The following is a 17,980-nucleotide window of genomic DNA, read 5'->3' on the forward strand; positions in this document are numbered from 1 at the left end:
TGTCCGGACCACTCATGCAAATGAATATAGCAAAGCTGACCTTCTCGATCCTTCTTTTTCAACCGTTTTCTTCTCCTATCAATCGTCGCTACTTCTGACTTCAGAGACATGTAATATTTCCTGATTTCCTGTAGTTTTTCTTGTAGAAATGAGATTCTCTCTGTGCTGCTCATATTGTCCAATTCATCTGTTTATACAATCAAATATCAGCAAAAAGAGTTTTAGCATAAGCCTAAAATACGGCACTAAAGTACGATTGTTACATATACAGGTGGTCCTTGCTTAGTACCATTCAGCGACTGTTTGAGCTTACGATGGCAGTGAACAAGTGGTACCTACAACTAGTCCTCAAAATTCTGATCGTCCCAGTGTCCTATAGCCACATAACTGCAAATTTTATTGCCGGCTTCCAACAAACAGTCATGGGGAAGCTGGCAGGAGGTAGCAAACAGCAACCATGTAACATTTTGCTTAACAGCACAGGATTTCTAAAACCAATCAACCAGCTGTACTGGAACTGCCATCGCCAAAACTATACTACCATAGTAGTATTACAGCTAATTAAAAAAATCAAATAGGAACAATAAGTCAGGTGTTTTGCTTATAGTGATCAAAGCTCATGTTCCACCCTTTAGCACAAGGAAGGGGCCATTTTACTAACTACTAATCAATTTAGAACAGAAACCGAATAAGAAGAACCCACTGCATATGTGTATTTATACAAAGAACTTACTAAGCTGGACAGTCCATTTGTACACTCTTGGGGAAACATGATGGTTCTTCTCTCTCTGCTTCTCCTTATCCCCATCTTTGATATTAGGAGATACCACTCTGGCAGGCGATCGGTTGAGCTTCTGTGGCTTCGTTACACCAATATGCTTTACAGGGGTACATTTACTTGAACTGTCAAGGGCAGGCAGATCTTCACTATCACTGCTTTGCCCTAGAACAAGACAGAAACAGATTTATACTGTAGAGCCTATATTTAATGCTAGGAGGTGTCAGATGTTTTACATACATACATATGACATAACAGCAGTACATTTTAATATTGTGACTGACAATATAATCTCAGTAATCCTAACACGTCTGCAAGACAGAGCAGAATACTGCATGCTGAGGGGAAAGAACCAGAAAATGATTCAAGATCATATATTTTGTTTCTTTTCACCACTTCCATTTTATCCTCCCCATATTATGAAGTATGTTAGATTGAATGATATGTCTAAGGTCAGCTTTTTTACTATGAATTTATTTGAACTTGGCTTTTGCTGTTCTAATTGCAAACTGTCACATCATATGAAAAAAATAATAGTTCAAACAAAATCAGAACTGGGGGCATTATCTGTAACATTTGGGATGAGGCTCCATCAGCTTCCCTAATTTCTCCTTCAAAACTGATTCGGTTGTAATTCACAATTCTGAGACTTGTTCTGGTTGTGCAAAATTACAAAAAGAGCTATTGGGAATTATATAATTATTTCCAATTGTATTTAAAACGTGACACTGAATATGGATAAAATTACAGCTAGCAACTAGATTTTTCATACTCCCTAAATCACAATGTGGAGATTTTTCAGATTGTCCTGGAATACTATTTGTAGTACTAAGAGAAGTTTCTAAATTTTATCTGCCCAAACCAATAAGGCCTATATAACAATAAGTGTGAGTTGAATAACATTATGTCCAGAAGGCACCAGGACTACCTATCCCTGTACTACAGGGGTGTCAAACTCATGTCATCATGTGACGTATCATGACTTTTTTCTCCTTCGCTAAACCAAGGGTGCGCAGGGCCAGCGTGACCCGTGGGCCATGAGTTTGACACCCCTGCTGTACTACAATTCAACTGAAATAGTTTCATCTAAATAGAAGACTATAAACCTCTTATATTTAAATAGCACATCCGCGTGAAATGTCCCACAACTATTTCTGAAAAGGAGAGAACTCCAACTAGGATCCATACAGTCATGATAGTTTAAGCTTAAAATGCTACAACACAGACTCACATACTGTACATACTTCCAAAAAATATTACAGGTAGTTCTCAACCTGCAGTCATAATGGAAGTTTCCCATCACAGTCATAAATCATGATGCTCATAAAACAGGTTGATTGGTCACCAACCTAATTTTTCAGTCATTAAATAAACGTGGTTGTAAAGCAGTCACCAGATCACTTGTAAAAGATTGTCCTAGCCAATAACAGCCCCATATGAATAAGAGAAAATATTAAAGTTTAACAGGAAGAGGTGAATCAAATCACATGAAGAAATGGGCTTGGGGTGTAATGGTTGCTAGATGGATGAAAAATAAAAGATAGCTAGTGTCAATGAAACCTATTAAATGTATATGCAGATCAGTGTCCAGGACTGCCATTTTGCTACTTGTAATTCCACCCCCCCACCCCATCCTTTCACACTGACCCAGACAGTGATGATGATGATGATGATCACAAAGCTTTAGCACTTTACAAACTGACACAGATGCAGAATTCTATCCATTATTATTAGCAAGAAGATACTATATATTGTGAACCCACAAAATTTCTTCTTAGAGCACTTCTCTAAAAGTTTTCAGGGAAATTCAGCTCTGTATACTTATAACACTTGGAAGTACATAAAACAAGTACAAAATCCTTTTGAAAAAAAACCTACATACCTGTCCCATTTTTCTCACTTTTGACTATCGTACTTGCTCGTTTGGGGGTTCGCTTTTGCCGCTTTGCCAGTGAACTACCACTGTTATCCCCAGGCCTTTTTTGTCCTGAAAGTAAAATGAAAGTTGCCATCCTATATAATATGTTTCGTTGTTTAAAATGTAAGTATAAGAAATGAAAAGAACCAGAAAAATTGCCATTCCCAAGAGATCATCATGACAACAGAAAGAAAAAAATCTGTAGCAGTCCAAACTCACTGTACAAGGAAGGTTAACTTCAGAGACATAATAAAATTGCCCCAAAGGGGCGGTAGGGAAAGTGTCAAGAAAGGCAACAGAGTCATCTTGTAAAGGACATGGAGTAGAGTGTGGAATGTGCAGCGGAAGACATGCAGAGGCAATTCCTGTAAGTACATCTAATGCATTCTTAAGGCAAGAGGATAATGTGAATTACACGGGAAACCACAAGAAAAACAGAATAAAAGGGAAAGTTGTCTTTTCTTAAATTTCTAAATATTTACTTCTCCCCAAGACAGAATGCGGCTGCCTGGGTGTTGTGGGTGTGCCTGAAACCACCCCTGCAATAATTGCTGCTGCAGTTATGGTGTAGAAGTACCTTACAAGGTTAATGCAATTGTGGGGATTACTTTTGTAGTTTGATTTTATTTTTTTATATTATACTTCCAATTATACTTGTTAAAGATTAAGAAACAGCTGTCACGGTGAACAGAATCACAACTTCCTGCTAATAGATGCAAGTTACTGCTAATGCACAACTTGTATCCTCCTCTAAAAAGGAATATCTGGATATCATCCAGTAAAAAATAAACCTGAGAATATACTTATCAAAACTCTGCAGTAAACACACTAATTAGGTTTCAACCATTTATTTAATGGATGCAACATTAATATATATCAGATAAGATAGTCGAAGGCAATCCAAATTGAACAGGAGAAAAAATACCTTCTATTCTCCCCCCACCCACCCACCCAAGGTATGGTCTTCAAAAAGTTAAATGAGGAATTAGTCAGAAGACCTGGTTTCTGATCTTTTGGTATATTGTAAAATGCACTTTCAATGAATTTAAATCACCACAGAGAAACTTTGCACTTAGAAAAGGTAGTCCTTACCCTTTTCTCCAATTTCTGGACCAGCTATGCTACAGGTGCTGGAAGGTTCAAACCCATTGGCAGATTCATTCTCGCAGAGGCCTTCTTGAGACTCTTCAGCCACACTGTCCACTTCAATGGTCATGTCACTTTCACTTTTTATGCTTGGTGATTCATCCTGACTGAACGTTAGAGGTGACGCGACAGAGAAATTTGGCTGGATCACAGAAGGTAACATAGGAGGATTTGAAGTGAGGTTACTACCATCTTGTTTTTCTGCAATCAAACTTTCAGGCCCATTCTTGTCCTTTTCGTCAAGATCATCCAAGTCTACTTCATGGCAAAGGAGAGTTTCAGGACCAATTTGAGGCATGGAGTCATCTTCATCTTTCAACAGTGTGCTACGGTTTTCCTCTGAAGAACAATCAAAGGGTTCACTTCCCCGAACATGGAGCCGTTGATCTGATTCTGCCACCAATGATGGCATTTCTTCATTCTCATTTCGAAGAGAGTCATCACCACTGAAATCCTTACATTCTTCTGCCCCATAACATTCATTCGCCTTCTCTTCAGTCACAATATTTGGCACAGTCAGCTCACCCTCTTGTCGTACCCTTTTGTCAGGTGATGGCTGTTCTATCACTTTTCTTTTCATAAGTTTCTTATCTTTTGCCCAGAGATCTGTTTCATTCTCAGAAGTAGAACTCAAACCTTTATTTTCCAAGGAAGTATTTAATCGTTCAGATTCTGCAACAGGTTCATTGGTTGTTTCTTCCTGATTTAGTAATGTGTTCTTTGAATTCTCTAGGGAAGAATCTCTTGTTCGGTTCTTCCGACCTTTTCCTTTAGGTGATTTCTCCACCTCTCTTTTCACATCTTCTATTTGATCATTTTTACTTCCACAATTCTGAACCACTTGTTCACTCTCTTCACCTTCTAATTTCAATTTTTCTAAAGGATGAACTTGATTCTGATCATTCTCTTTCAGCATTTGTGAGATCTTTACAATATCTTCAACAGGCTTATCAACTGTTCGTTTTTCATTTTCCATTTCAAAACTAGCTGGAGAAAATTCTTCATTAATGTTCTTTTCAGAAGCTTCATCTGCTTCACTATCTGATGAAACGGAGTCTATCAAAAACAACATTAAAGTACGAAAAGGCAGAAATTCAGATTGAAATCTATATAAATATTGTATTTATATACTGCATAGAAAAAACATAATGTTCAAAGCGATTTTTGCTTTTAGTACTCCAATGAGAACTATCTAAAAACATAAAATGTTTAAGCAATCTTTAGTTACAAACACAGCCACACAATTTTATTTAGGAATTTGTTATTAATCTACTTGCAAATGCAAGTAGAAAAATAGGGACCACCTTTGGTGGGAAGGTAACAGCATTCCGTGCGCCTCTGGCGTTTAGTCATGCTGGCCACATGACCACGGAGATCTCTTTGGACAGCGCTGGCTCTTTGGCTTTGAAATGAAGATAAGCACTGCCCCCTAGAGTCAGGAACGAGTAGCACATATGTGCAAGGGGAACCTTTACCTTTTAATTCCAATTTGTAATTGCAAAATACATAAAATATCAGAAAGAAAATTTCATTTTTTCATATTTCAAATCATGTCCCAGCTTAATATTTAATAAAGAAAGAAAAGACTTCAACTTACATGGCAGGCCTTACAAACTGAAGGGCTGTATGTGGCTATTCTAGAACTTTTAGTGAAATCCTTTCAAAAGTTGCCACCTAATTTTTAATTTCTAATGTAAGATAAAATTAAAAGAATAGAATTTCAATATTTCTCTGTGGTAGTCCTTGCATTATGATACATGCTATTTCCGGTGGCACATTTAGTCTTTCTCTTCTGATATTTTCATTAGCATTGAAAATCATTTTGTTTCAGTGGGTCTTTGGCCTCTAATGAGGTGCTGTGGACAAAAAATACCCCCTTTAATTTCTAAAAAATATCACAAAATATAATTTAAAAGGGTATTAATTGGGGTTATGTCATAAAGCGAGTAAACCTATCTTTGGATTTTGTGTGTGTGTGTGTGTGTGTGTGTGTGTGTGTGTGTGTGTGTACTGTAGGATTATGTTAGTGAAAAGTATATTTACGTTTAAATTTAAGTTACTTTTGTCCAGACCCAAACATCACTTTAAAGCCAAGTACACCTCTCAGCCTCCAAAAATGTTGTGCAACTGTTTTATAAAAGTCTTTCATGTAAATGGAAGTGTTCATTATGTCAGTAAGTGGCAAGTAATATACACTCGATTCTTTCTTCATTGAAGATAGCACTGTATATCTCTTCATTTAAGGGTTGTCACTTGCCCTTTCTTTCCCCAAATTTGTGAAATTTCTCCCTAGAGTTTATTTTAAAAAATTCTCACCATTTGACCCTCTGTCAGAATCCAACATTCCTGAGCTACGTCTTGTTTGCCTGCGAGGCATACCTAAAAATATTAAAGAGGCTATAATATAGAGGTAGAGAGCAAAAGCACTACATTTAATAATTTTGCAATTATTTGTATATTTTCACACACAAGAATGTGTTGATTTTAAAATCAGAAAACCATTTCTACCTTAATGTGCCTCATTGCCAGCTTGAGCAACTGAGCAAAAAACCAACTGCCACACCACATGAGATGTAAGCAGAAGTACCTTCTGTCCCATTAAGCAAGGGTGAACAATCCAGCAGGTTGCTGCGTGCACTTCGCACTCCTGATTTGCTGTCACAATTAGGAGTTTTAGACAGACCACAAGAGAGATTTGATAGAAGAGTTGATTTCAGAGGAGGACGTCCACGCTTTCCCTTTTGTTTCTCCTCCTCTTTCTTTTCATCTTTTTCAGAGTCTTCTTTACTCTGAATACAAACATAAACAATCTCATTGTCACAGGAAGTTTAGACTTTTCCCTCACAGAATGCATGAAAATATCCAATGTAGAGCTTCTGCTCAGCAGAGGATACAACCAGTGTCAAGTGACAGATCTCCATTTGTGGAATAGGAGTTCCCTAGATCTGCTTTGAAAGATCAAATTAACCCTTTGGAAAATCAGAGCTCTCAATCATAAATCTTATAATTCTAAGCACCTCAATATTTTATTTCATGAAAAAAGTGAAGCATCCCTTCAAATTACTCACAAACTTTCTAGAAAAACCTGGGCTTGTCCAAATGGGTATTTTCCTGGTCTTAACGGCGATACATTTTCTCGAACTTCAAATACATTGAAAATAATAATAGGGGAAGGGAAAGATTTTTATATATTTACTTAGATGTGAAAAATAATTTATGAACATGACTTACTTTTGCTTTTTTCTTTTGCTTCTTCTTTGGTCCTCCTTTTTCTGCAGGCCAAATAATCCTATCAGCTTTTACCCATTCATCGTATCTACAAGGAAAGGAATATTGCATCCATTTACCTCAGTGCGAAATCACAGAGGTAAATTTCACTTCTTTTGCAAAAGTAACTACAAAAATAACTGCAATCTGGAATTTAATTTAATTTAATTTAATTAATTCAATTTATAAGCCGCCTTTCTCCAAAGACTGAGGGCGGCTTACAATACATTTAAAAAACCACTATAAAAACATTTAAAAATTAAAACATTAAAACCCATTCACACCATTCATGGCCGGATCTCACATGATCGCAACAGCGAGATCAACGGCCCCAGGCCTGCCGGAATAGCCAGGTCTTCACCGCTTTTCGGAAGGCCAATAGGGTGAGGGTGGTCCGGACCTCAGGAGGTAACTAGTTCCAGAGAGCTGGGGCAGCCACAGAGAAGGCCCTTCTCCGCGGGCCCACCAGCCGGCATTATTTAGCTGATGGGAATTACACGTTAACATCCAGAATTCTAAGAATCATCCCTTTAAATTGTAAGTCTGAATGTAAAATCCTAGCAACTCAAAATCCTGCTTCAATTTAGCATAATAAGCAAGCAGGCAAATAAATAAATCCCATATCCTACTTCAAATAATAGATAAATACAATTGGCAAATAAATAACTTATTGGCAGAGCTTTTAAATTTTCCCACATAATCTGATACAATTTTGAACTCTTATTCTTTCTCCTTTTTTACAAACAAAGCCATGTGCTTTTAATTAAAAATTGTTGGGATAGCAAGGACAGGACAGATTCTGCCATGATCTACTATGAAATTATTATTGATTTTGAACATGAACATGTACATCAGCAAATTTTACATGTAGAGCCAACCTCTACAAGAACACTACCATAAGCAAATCGAAAAGGAAGGGCAATTCTCCATGACCTTTTTTTTTTAAGGGAAAAAATCTTACTGTAACTCAGGTTCCCATCTTTCAACAGAGCCAATGTGACAATATTTGTAGCTGACCATATTTAAGAACATTGATATTCAAGAAAAAAGGAGTGGGAGCAGGACTAAAATACTGTAGACATTTGTTCTGCCCCAGCTCCGGATTCCCAAGGATTGTGACACACACCAACGGTCCTTATCAAAGTTATAAGGTACCAAGAATAAACAAAGTCCGGCAAAGGTTGGCAACCAGCCCAGAAAACAAAATACGATAAGACACTCACTCTCCAAAATGCTCTGTAATAATTACACATTGTTTCCAGCAAGAAATTACTAACTGCGTGTGACTTAAATAGGCTAAGGGAGTGGCCAAGTATCCTCAAACCTTACTCTCGAGGAGACCTCCTCCTCCTGAGTAGCCACTCCTGCCTTTTGGCAGCCCTGCGTGCTTGAGCATTGAGGAGAGGCTCCTCCACTTCGCTCTCTCCACTTGAAGGAGCCTCTGGAGGTTCTGAAAGCCCTGGCTGAGTCTCTGCCTCTGGCACCACATCCTCTTCAGCCTCCTCGCTGTCCGACACGAGTGCAGGCTACGCAGGCTGCTGGCGCGACCCACCAGTCTCCTCATCGTCGGGATCAGCCACGATCCGCGCAGGCCGCTGGCGGGCCACAACAACATCTGAAATAGACCTGAACAGTCTACCTTAAACTTTTACAGGATAACAATCAATATTCAGTTCAGGTAACCATTCTTCTCCTTACCTAACATTCCAGCCATAATAATGCACCAAATACAAAATCTCTCCGTCATCGTTTTCTGTACTTTTAATACTGGCTTCATAGATTTTCTGTGTTTTACCCCGGCCATATTTTACTTTTACTTTGGTTCCTGTAAGACAAGGTTCTGCATCTTCTTCACATTCCTCCCCTTCCGATTCTCGATTTTCAAGTTCTTCCCTGCTGCAGAATAGACAACAAAGTATCAATTAATTAAGAGGCCAAATGTAGACATTCATGCCACTCTTTTCAAGTCACCTATAGTGCTGCCATCGTTTCCTTTAAGGAAAATGACTCGGAAACGAAATCTTGACAGTACCTGTGCTTTCCAAGTAATGAATCTTCTACACACATCTGATCAATCCCATGTCAAGGATTAGCAAAAGGCAACGCCCAGATCAGTCCAAAGGAAAACTATGATCAGCTTTGCATGACTAACTTTTGTTACTGCACTGAAGTTTTCTGAAGTGGTTCCCTACCACTTACGATACTTCTTTTATTTGTGCATCATCCTTCCCAATGGTACTTCTAAATTGGTTATGAAATAAAAAGTTAAAAACTAAAATAATAACATGTGTAGTAGTGATCCCTTATACAGCAAATAATTTCATGCAGAAACTGCATGGTATTGTAATGCACTTTTCATTGTTTTCTGTAGCACAAAGTCCCAGATAAAGAACTGTAATTATTTTATTGAGATTTTGTAGGTTTTACACAAACTGATGCATTTTTATTTAATTTCCCACATATGCTATCTTAAAATTCACTTAACATTTTTCAATCATTTGCTTTTTTCAATTTCAGTAACTATCCACTCCAAATTTTCATAATGCTTTTCAATTAATGATGTGTAGAAGCATATTGGACCTAATCTATTTATTATCTATAGGTGCCTGTACATCTATAGGTGTTCCTCCTTACATCACTCATTCAGCAACTATTCAAATGTACAATGGTGCTGAATGAGTGGTACTTATGGCTGCATCCCTGCAGTCACATGATCATACTGGGTGCTTGGCTTGCAGCATCCCATGGTCATGTGATTGCCCTTTGTAACTTTCAAGGCCAGCTTCCAACAAGCAAGATCAATAGAGAAGCTGGTGGGAGGTTGCAAATAAAAACCATGGCAGCAATGGGCTTTCTTAACAATGGCAACCAAAAGTTCTGGAACTGCCATCACTAAGTGGTGCAGTGATGTGATATCGTACTTGACCACCGTGTCACTTAGCAACAAAAATTCCTGTCCCAATTCCCGTTTTAAATCAGAACTACCTATACTTTGTTTACTATCTTTTCCTAAATTTTAATTGTTCATTTAATTTTGCAATGGAACTTTCTAGTTGCAAAATCCATTAGGATATCACAATGCCAAGTAGATATCAAGTCATTCAAACAATATTATATCTGGAATATTACATTTAAAAAAGAGAGAATTTAGAGGTTGGATGACGTTGAACCCTGTGATTAACATCTATAATTATGCTGAATGAATTTGTTTAACCTCAATGACGTACATTTTTTCTTGTACTTTAATGAAAAGCATAATATTTAGCCAGGAACATATCACAGAATAGGACAGAATATTTATGTATAGATATATCTGTGCATGTGTAAAGGTCTAGATGGATTATATTGTAAAATGGCTACGGGATCATCTATCACAATACACAATTTTGACACTAAAATTAAATTTAATAAACTTACTGACAGCTCAGTCCAAATATATGCCCTGTACACAGATTGCATTTTTGTTCTGCTCTCTGATCCTGAGGAATCTTGTTTCTCAGGCCTGCATTTTCCTCTCTCTTTGAATTAAAAAAAAGATTCCAGAAACTTTAATCAATGTTGCTAAACACATCATGGTATCAATGCAGTACTGAAAACTCTACTTTGGTCACCAGGTTTTTTGTTTGTTTGTTTTTATTCTAATTTTGACTTTTGGAAACTTTAAATGGATTGCAAAGCCTGCAAAGCCAAAAGGCTGCATTTGTTACGAACTTGCCTAGCTGTTATGATCTGTGTTAAGAAGCCGCAAGAATACAATTAAATGGAAAAGATTAATATATGTGAAAGCAGCTCTTGGGAGTTTTGAGAGGTCCCCATTAGAGCCATGGTGGCGCAGTGGTTAGAATACAGTACTGCAGGCTAACTCACTGCTCACTCCAGGAGTTTGATTTTAAATGCTGTCTCAACCTTCCACCCTTCTGAGGTTGGTAAAATGAGGACCCAGATGGTTGGGAGCAATATGCTGACTCTGTAAACGCTTAGAGAGGGCTGTAAAGCATTGTGAAGCGGTATAGAAATCTAAGTGCTATTGCTATCTGCTTTGAAAAAAAAACCATCAACATGGATTAGCTTAGTATTTTAATATTATATTACAATAGATGCACAATTTTGTCTGTACTTTTTTGTTATGCATTCCCCTGAGTGGGTTTCAGGATGATTGTGTATAACTATTAAATAGATACATGTTTTTATTAAAAGGATGAGTGAAACATGCTACATCACAGGGTTCAAAGAAGTAGTAAATTCTTCTATATATAAAAAACTCAAGTTAGTAAACATCTAATACTCCTGCATCCTATTTTCCACACAACTACCCTGTGAGGTGTGCTGGGCTAAGAGTGACTGGCCCAAAGTTGCCCAGCTGGCTTTCATGCCTAAGGGAGGACTATAACCTATTGGGGGCGGGGGAGGGCATCTGTTTTGTTAGGTTTACATTCTCTCAGGAATCATCTGCTTGAAGCCATATACTAACCCACAGGAGTGTTCTTTAACTATCATGTTTTTCACTGAACTAACAGCAAATGGATTGTTCTCTCTTGCCATAATACTGAACTGTCTGCTGTCAAATCTTTTTTTTTTTAAATTAGGCAGAAGGATGCATGTTATCCAACAGTAAAAAAACTAGAATGTGATAAAAATATGAAAAGCATAATTCACATCTTATCTCAGCCACAGACTCACAGAAGTTATAAAAGTAATTTTTCAGCATACCCACTTTAGTAATGTGGGGATAACACAGAGATTTTACAGAAGAGAAGTGCAACTTTCTCAGGTTTTGGAATGCCTTTACTTGGGTTCCAGCCTTTAAGAGCTGTTATCGAATGATCATTTTTAGTGTGAGAAAAAGGAGCAATTACTCAAATTGCCTTTGTAGAATAAGATAGTACTCCCATATTACTGTTGTAAAAGAAGTACTCCCCCAACAAAAAAATGAGAAAAGGTGTATTTAATGTGCTTCAACTGTCTCTATATCATTTATATAGCCCTGTTTTCCCCTAAATATACAATATGAAATTATAACTCTGCGCTAGAATTGCAATGCCTAATTGCATTCTGCAAACCTTTTATTCAAGAATAAAATTCAACTATTTGCTCAGAAGCAATCCAAATTTTAGGGTTTTGGTAATACGGAATGATGAAAACTAGCAGGTTTGTTTTGTCATAAGGACATTTTGACACAACACAGAAAACCCAACACAGGGCTTTCTTTGTATCTGTCTTTTGACATGACGCTGTGGGAATTTTATCATAATGTAAAGGCATTAATTAGCATGATGAAAACAAGCATAGCATCTTCAGTCTCTATTACAGTCATAAAGATTTGGAAGCAGAACCACTTGTTTTAGGTTGATTACAGACTGTCTGAATATGGATCACTATTAATCCAGGATTAATTTTAATCATACATTAAGATAAGGAACAAACCATTTTTGATGGTTGAAAATGGATGTGTTTCTTTTTTAAAAAAAGCAGGACTACATCCGTAATGTAGAAAGGGCCATGCTGTACATGTGGGTTTCCTCCCCTTCTGATAAAAGGGGAAGACACATTAAAAACTGTATACATATTAAGTGTATATCCTTGTATTTTAATGTATTTTTTAAATTTTAGAATAATATAAAATTGTGATATATAGATTGCAGTGCGGCCCCGTTGCAAACTGGTAGTAAAGGTAAGTAGAACCCACCCCTGAGTTACACCTAAGTAAGGAGAAAGCAAGCACTTCATGTCAGGAAGCTTAAGACATAACATTAACTGATGATAGGAATTAGAATCCAGCTATAGATTCTGCTACTGACCTCAGTAATTATAAAGGCTAAAATTATGAACTAATTTTGAAAAGAAAATTAACACTTCATTTAAGTCAGGAATTGACAATACGGATCCCCTTAATGTGCTATTATCAGACAATAAAAATGGCCAAAGTCTTGTAAAACCATCGAAGCTTACCAGATTTAACATGAGATGCCTTGGGGACTTTGCTGAAGTTTTACAAAATGTACTGATTCTTTGGGTGGTTTAAAAAATGTTACATTTGTATTTTTTTGAAACCCGCATTGCTATCTCCTGGCAGTGATTAGGTAAAAAGACTGCTGACCCCAATATAGCTCTATCCTTGCTGTTAAATTGAGCCTATTAAATAATGATCCCCTCTCTCTTGACAAGTTATTATTATCATTGCCATGTAATGTTCAGCAACCCAGACAAAAGCCTGAAGAAATTTCCTTGCCTTCTCTCTTCCTCTTCATCTGACTCCCTGTCAGATTCCTCTTCCTGTTTTGCTCTCTTTTCCTTTTGCTTTGGTGTAGTCTTTCTGTTTGCAAGTGCCATATCATTTTCAATCTTCTCTGCATTACTGGAAATCTCTTCTATGTCTTTGTTCTCCTTATTGCTGTCTTTTAGCTTATCTTGTATTTTATCATCTTCACCTTCTTTTTTAACAAGATATGCATCACGGATATGTCTTCTTCGTCCCTGTGTAAGGAAAGAACTGAAATATCATCCCGCTTAAGATGCATTTGTTGCTTTCCAGGAAGCACAATTCCATAACGGTGGTTTTTTCTTAATTAATGGCTTACTGAAGAATTAAAGGAGAACCAGAATAATTCTCAACATAAGAGTGTTAGCTTTTCCTTTAGAAATGTAACATATAAATTCTGCTGCTGCAGAGAATGCAGACAAGAAAAGAACACAAGAAATTACAGTGGCTAATCACACACAGCTCTAATGTGACATGCTTGATTTATGATTTAGGATGTTTTATGATTGTTACTTTTTAAAATAAAGCATTGTTAAACTTTGATTTACTACAATACATGAACCAAGCTATAAAGTTAGTATGCAAGTCAATCTTTTTCAAAATGAACCAAATGTTTATCATTTTCTCAATGCTGTATAATTTGATACTTGAACAACTGCTGGAAGAGCAGTGATAGGAATAACTGGGTCATATTAATTGAAGTAGCAGGAAACACAGATGTAAGGAGAAATGTACTTGCTCATGCCAATCCCTATGAAACTCAAATTGTGGACTGGAATCGTGATTTATTAAGAATATATTACATTTCATAATACCCTGATAAAGTTAATGCAATAACTCAAGATGACAGATTTCATCTTAGAAAGGATATTCCTCCAGCATGAAAACAAGGGGGTAATACTTTTTCTCTCACTGGTGTAAGCCCGTGTACAGGTAGTTGTTGACTTACGACAACAACTGGAATTGGAATTTCTGTCGCTAAGAGATGCAGTTATAAAGGGCAGGCACATCACTTAGTGACAGCAATCCTAGTTTGCTGTTAACTGAATTTTGCAGGCTTTAGGAGAGGCAACTTTCTGTAGACAAATTTGTTGAATTTGTTCAGCCATCCTGAGGATTTATTATAGGGCAAGTGGAAAGTCTGGAAATAAATAGTGGAAATAAAACTACATTTGAAAAGGTTGGACAAGTTCAGTGTGTTACAAGAACAGACAATGCAGCCAGTATTTGAGGAGAATGAAAAGCCGGTGGAAGGACGTGTGTTCTCAACTAAATTATGAAAGTCATTGCTTATTTTATAACAACTCTTTTTACAGTGCAGTTGCTTACCCGTTGAGACCTCTGCTCCAGTTCTTCTTTTTCACTTTCACTGCTACAGTTGTTTTCTTCTATCTCATTCTGAACCTCTACAGGAGACATTTCAGGCTCTTCTTTTACCTTTTCCTCCATTTGCTCTTCTTTTTTCTCTACTACAATTATTTTTGGTTCATTGTGGTGGATGGTTCGGAACTGAATGTTTGCAGAACGGCAGTATTCTTCAAAACCATAAAGATACCTACAGATTTTTAAATACATATTCATTTTAGGATATCCTTAAAAATAAGTCCCATCAAACTTAAAAGAGTAGGTAACAGGGACCTACTTAACAGGGACGGTATACCCATTTTGACATCCCCACAAGCTTCTTCAAAAGTAATAGATTAAAAAGTGGGCTATTAACACTAGCATCTCAAGTTACCCTCCCCTCCTCTCCTTTTCTCATTTCTGAGTTACAAGAATAATTTGTAGTATGATACATGGAACTTGCAGGTACTTCATTTGTTATTAACTCTATTTGTTGATTGAGTTACTGTTTTGCATTTTTCTGAAACTTTAATTTCTTTAGAGAAAGTAAACAGTGGGTTTGGCTAAAAGGAAAGAAAAATTATGAATAATGAAATGTTCCTGCACAAAGGAGTTATTGTTAGTGAGATGCCATCATTAGTACCTATCCCAGTCCCCTCTGCTTCTTACATTCCTTTGAATCCAGACTAATTTGATCATTTGACAAGGAGTTGCTCAAATAAAAGCTTGATAAAATGTACTCAATACTTGTTCTTCAGCCAGTTCATGTCCAAATACAAATTAAGAAAGAAAAAAGATCACTTACTTTCTATACGCAGTTTTCACATTGTAAGAAGCAGCTGAATTCAAAATAGGAATGCCAAGGTCCATATAAATTTGTTTCCATACAGCTCCACTATCAATCTTGGAAGAAAGAATGGGAGAAAATAAAGCATGTTAGCATGTTGCTAGTTTGAAATTAAATAGCATGAACTCAGAATAAATTTAAGAGAAGTTATGCTTACATTGTCACACCCACCCTGCAGATATACCAGTCTGAAAAGTTTGAAGAGGTTAAGATCCTTATAGCCCAGAACAGGTGGTTTGTTGATAGAAGTTCCTAATTAATGAAAACATGAGGACAGAATATTATGATGCAAATATTTTACACTAGAGCATACAACAATGCATTTCAACTTGTCTGCAGAATCATGATTAGTACTGTACATAAAAATTCATGTGTAACTGCTTTGGTAAAACAGATTATTTTAAATGTATATTTAGAGATAGCAATATATTTCTTAAATGGTATTACAAATGCTAGAAATTCCAACATGAATGTAAGTGAACATAGACATAGATGCTATCCCCAATATAGGGGTCCTTGACTTACAACTGTTTAACATAATTTTGAAGTTACAGTGGTTTTGCAAAGCGTGACTTATGTCTTTGAAGTTATGAGCATTGCACCATTCCAGCGGCCAACATCATCACAATTTGGGTGATTGGTAACTGATTTTCATTTATGATAGTTGCAACAATTTATGGTCACATGATAGCAATTTGCTAACTTCCCAGCTGGCTTCAAATAAGTAAAGCCAATTGGGGAAGCCAGATTTATTTAACAACAGCACGATTCATCTAATGACGCTGGTAAAAATGGTCATAAAATTGGATCTGGTCACATGACTTGCTTAATGACTGAAATTCTAGCCCCAATTGTGGTTATAAGTCAAGTACTCCAGGATGTCTTTCTTGTGTGTGAAATAATATTTTAAAAATATATAGTAAAAAGACTAAAACTTCAATGACCCACACATTCCAGAGAAATAATAACCCCAAACTAAAAGTAATAAGAAATGAATAAATAATATTTCTTCATTATATTAACCACTGCTATATATATTACTAGAAAGTTGGTGGAATATAACACTTATTGGAACTTCAAGACTTAAAATCTTATCAATGGAAAATATAGCATTTTGATATTTACTGGTAAGTGAAAAGGCCAACTGAAAAGTTCAGAATAGCACAACCTACCTAAAGATCATTTCCCACTCAAGAACATATAGTCCTAGGAAATTACTCCATATTTTGTTGTCTATAACAATTTATGTAACCATTTGTCACAAGTAGGCAACCTTTCAGATGGCCAATAGGTGCAATTAATAGTTTGGGAATTAAGAACCAAAAAATGAATACAACCATATCTCAGTTTGGGAGGACAGAGTTTGGGGTGGAATTTCTTTTGCGATAAACTTGAATCAAGCCTATTATAAAGATTAGGCTCCAAAGCAGTTCCTAGAGGAGTTGGCAGGCTGCAATCTATATATAAGCAAATTAAAACATACTACCTCTGTCTTCCATAAACTTGTAAAGCTGCTGGAGGAAATTGTCCCTCTCTTCAGGATCAAGCTCTTCCTCAGGCTTTTAAAAATAAAAAAGACACATTGTAATACATATCTGAATAACAAATTTTGTATCTGTAAACAAAAGTAAAACTGACAAGGAGGATCAAATTATTCATAAAAATCCCAGTTAAGTTTGTATGGCACCCCAGCCAACTACCAATCCTTAGCTTGAAGAAACCTTAAAACTGGGCTAAGTTTCAAGAGCACGTAGCCCTGAAAAAGGGGCTATCATGAAGCCACTAAAACTAGATTTTAAACTAATATTCAGCATTCTACAGTTACTGAGCATATATCCATAACGTTTCTGTGTTAATTCACCTTTCTCTAGGTGTTCCAACAATTCCCTCTTGTTATTTAATGTCCTATTTTTTTGTTGGTATTTACCACTTTCCAAAGTATATTGGCTATGAAGTAGCCAATTCCATCAAAATATGGCAAACATAAAATTCTATTACAATGTATTTTCAAAGAACATTTTTTGAATCTCCTATTATTGTACTTTCATCAGCCCTTCCTTCAAATGGCTCTTAAATGAGGCATAAAATCTCTTTGCTCACTCTCTATAACCGTATAATATGTGGACTGGTTAGCTAACTGGATGGGGAATAAGTGGGACCTTACTCTAATTAGGGGAGATAGGAGTGACTTAACTCTAGTTCAAATCTGGCTATCTAGCAACCATATATGCTATCATAGCAACTTGCTTAAATTCTTTGAAAGTCGCTTCTAGAATAATTACGATAGCTGAGTTTGTCTACTTTTCTTAACTAATTTTCTTATCTAATTCTAGCTCAGTGGTTCCCATACTTTCCTTAATGCAGATCACTTCATCAACACTAAAAGCTTCTGAGGAACAACACATGAAACAATGCATTGCA

General features: G+C 36.5%; 1 protein-coding gene across 1 annotated transcript in view; it reads right to left on the reverse strand.

The window, feature by feature from the left end:
• ARID4A (AT-rich interaction domain 4A) overlaps positions 1-17,980 on the reverse strand; it is a 53,127-nt gene that overhangs the window by 2,351 nt on the left and 32,796 nt on the right. The window contains exons 12-24 of the mRNA XM_070942602.1: positions 17,046-17,118; positions 15,717-15,811; positions 15,518-15,615; positions 14,698-14,923; positions 13,339-13,583; positions 8,808-9,005; positions 7,074-7,158; positions 6,430-6,631; positions 6,159-6,221; positions 3,789-4,898; positions 2,661-2,765; positions 734-943; positions 41-187 (exon numbers count right to left, since the gene is read on the reverse strand). Of these exons, the coding sequence (XP_070798703.1) occupies positions 41-187; positions 734-943; positions 2,661-2,765; positions 3,789-4,898; positions 6,159-6,221; positions 6,430-6,631; positions 7,074-7,158; positions 8,808-9,005; positions 13,339-13,583; positions 14,698-14,923; positions 15,518-15,615; positions 15,717-15,811; positions 17,046-17,118 (2,857 nt within the window). The remainder of the gene's footprint in view (positions 1-40; positions 188-733; positions 944-2,660; positions 2,766-3,788; positions 4,899-6,158; positions 6,222-6,429; positions 6,632-7,073; positions 7,159-8,807; positions 9,006-13,338; positions 13,584-14,697; positions 14,924-15,517; positions 15,616-15,716; positions 15,812-17,045; positions 17,119-17,980) is intronic.

Source organism: Pituophis catenifer, unplaced genomic scaffold, assembly GCF_029215685.1.
Source record: "Pituophis catenifer annectens isolate HBS135680 unplaced genomic scaffold, rPitCat1.0.hap2 SCAF_1, whole genome shotgun sequence".
NCBI classification, from domain to species: domain Eukaryota; kingdom Metazoa; phylum Chordata; class Lepidosauria; order Squamata; family Colubridae; genus Pituophis; species Pituophis catenifer.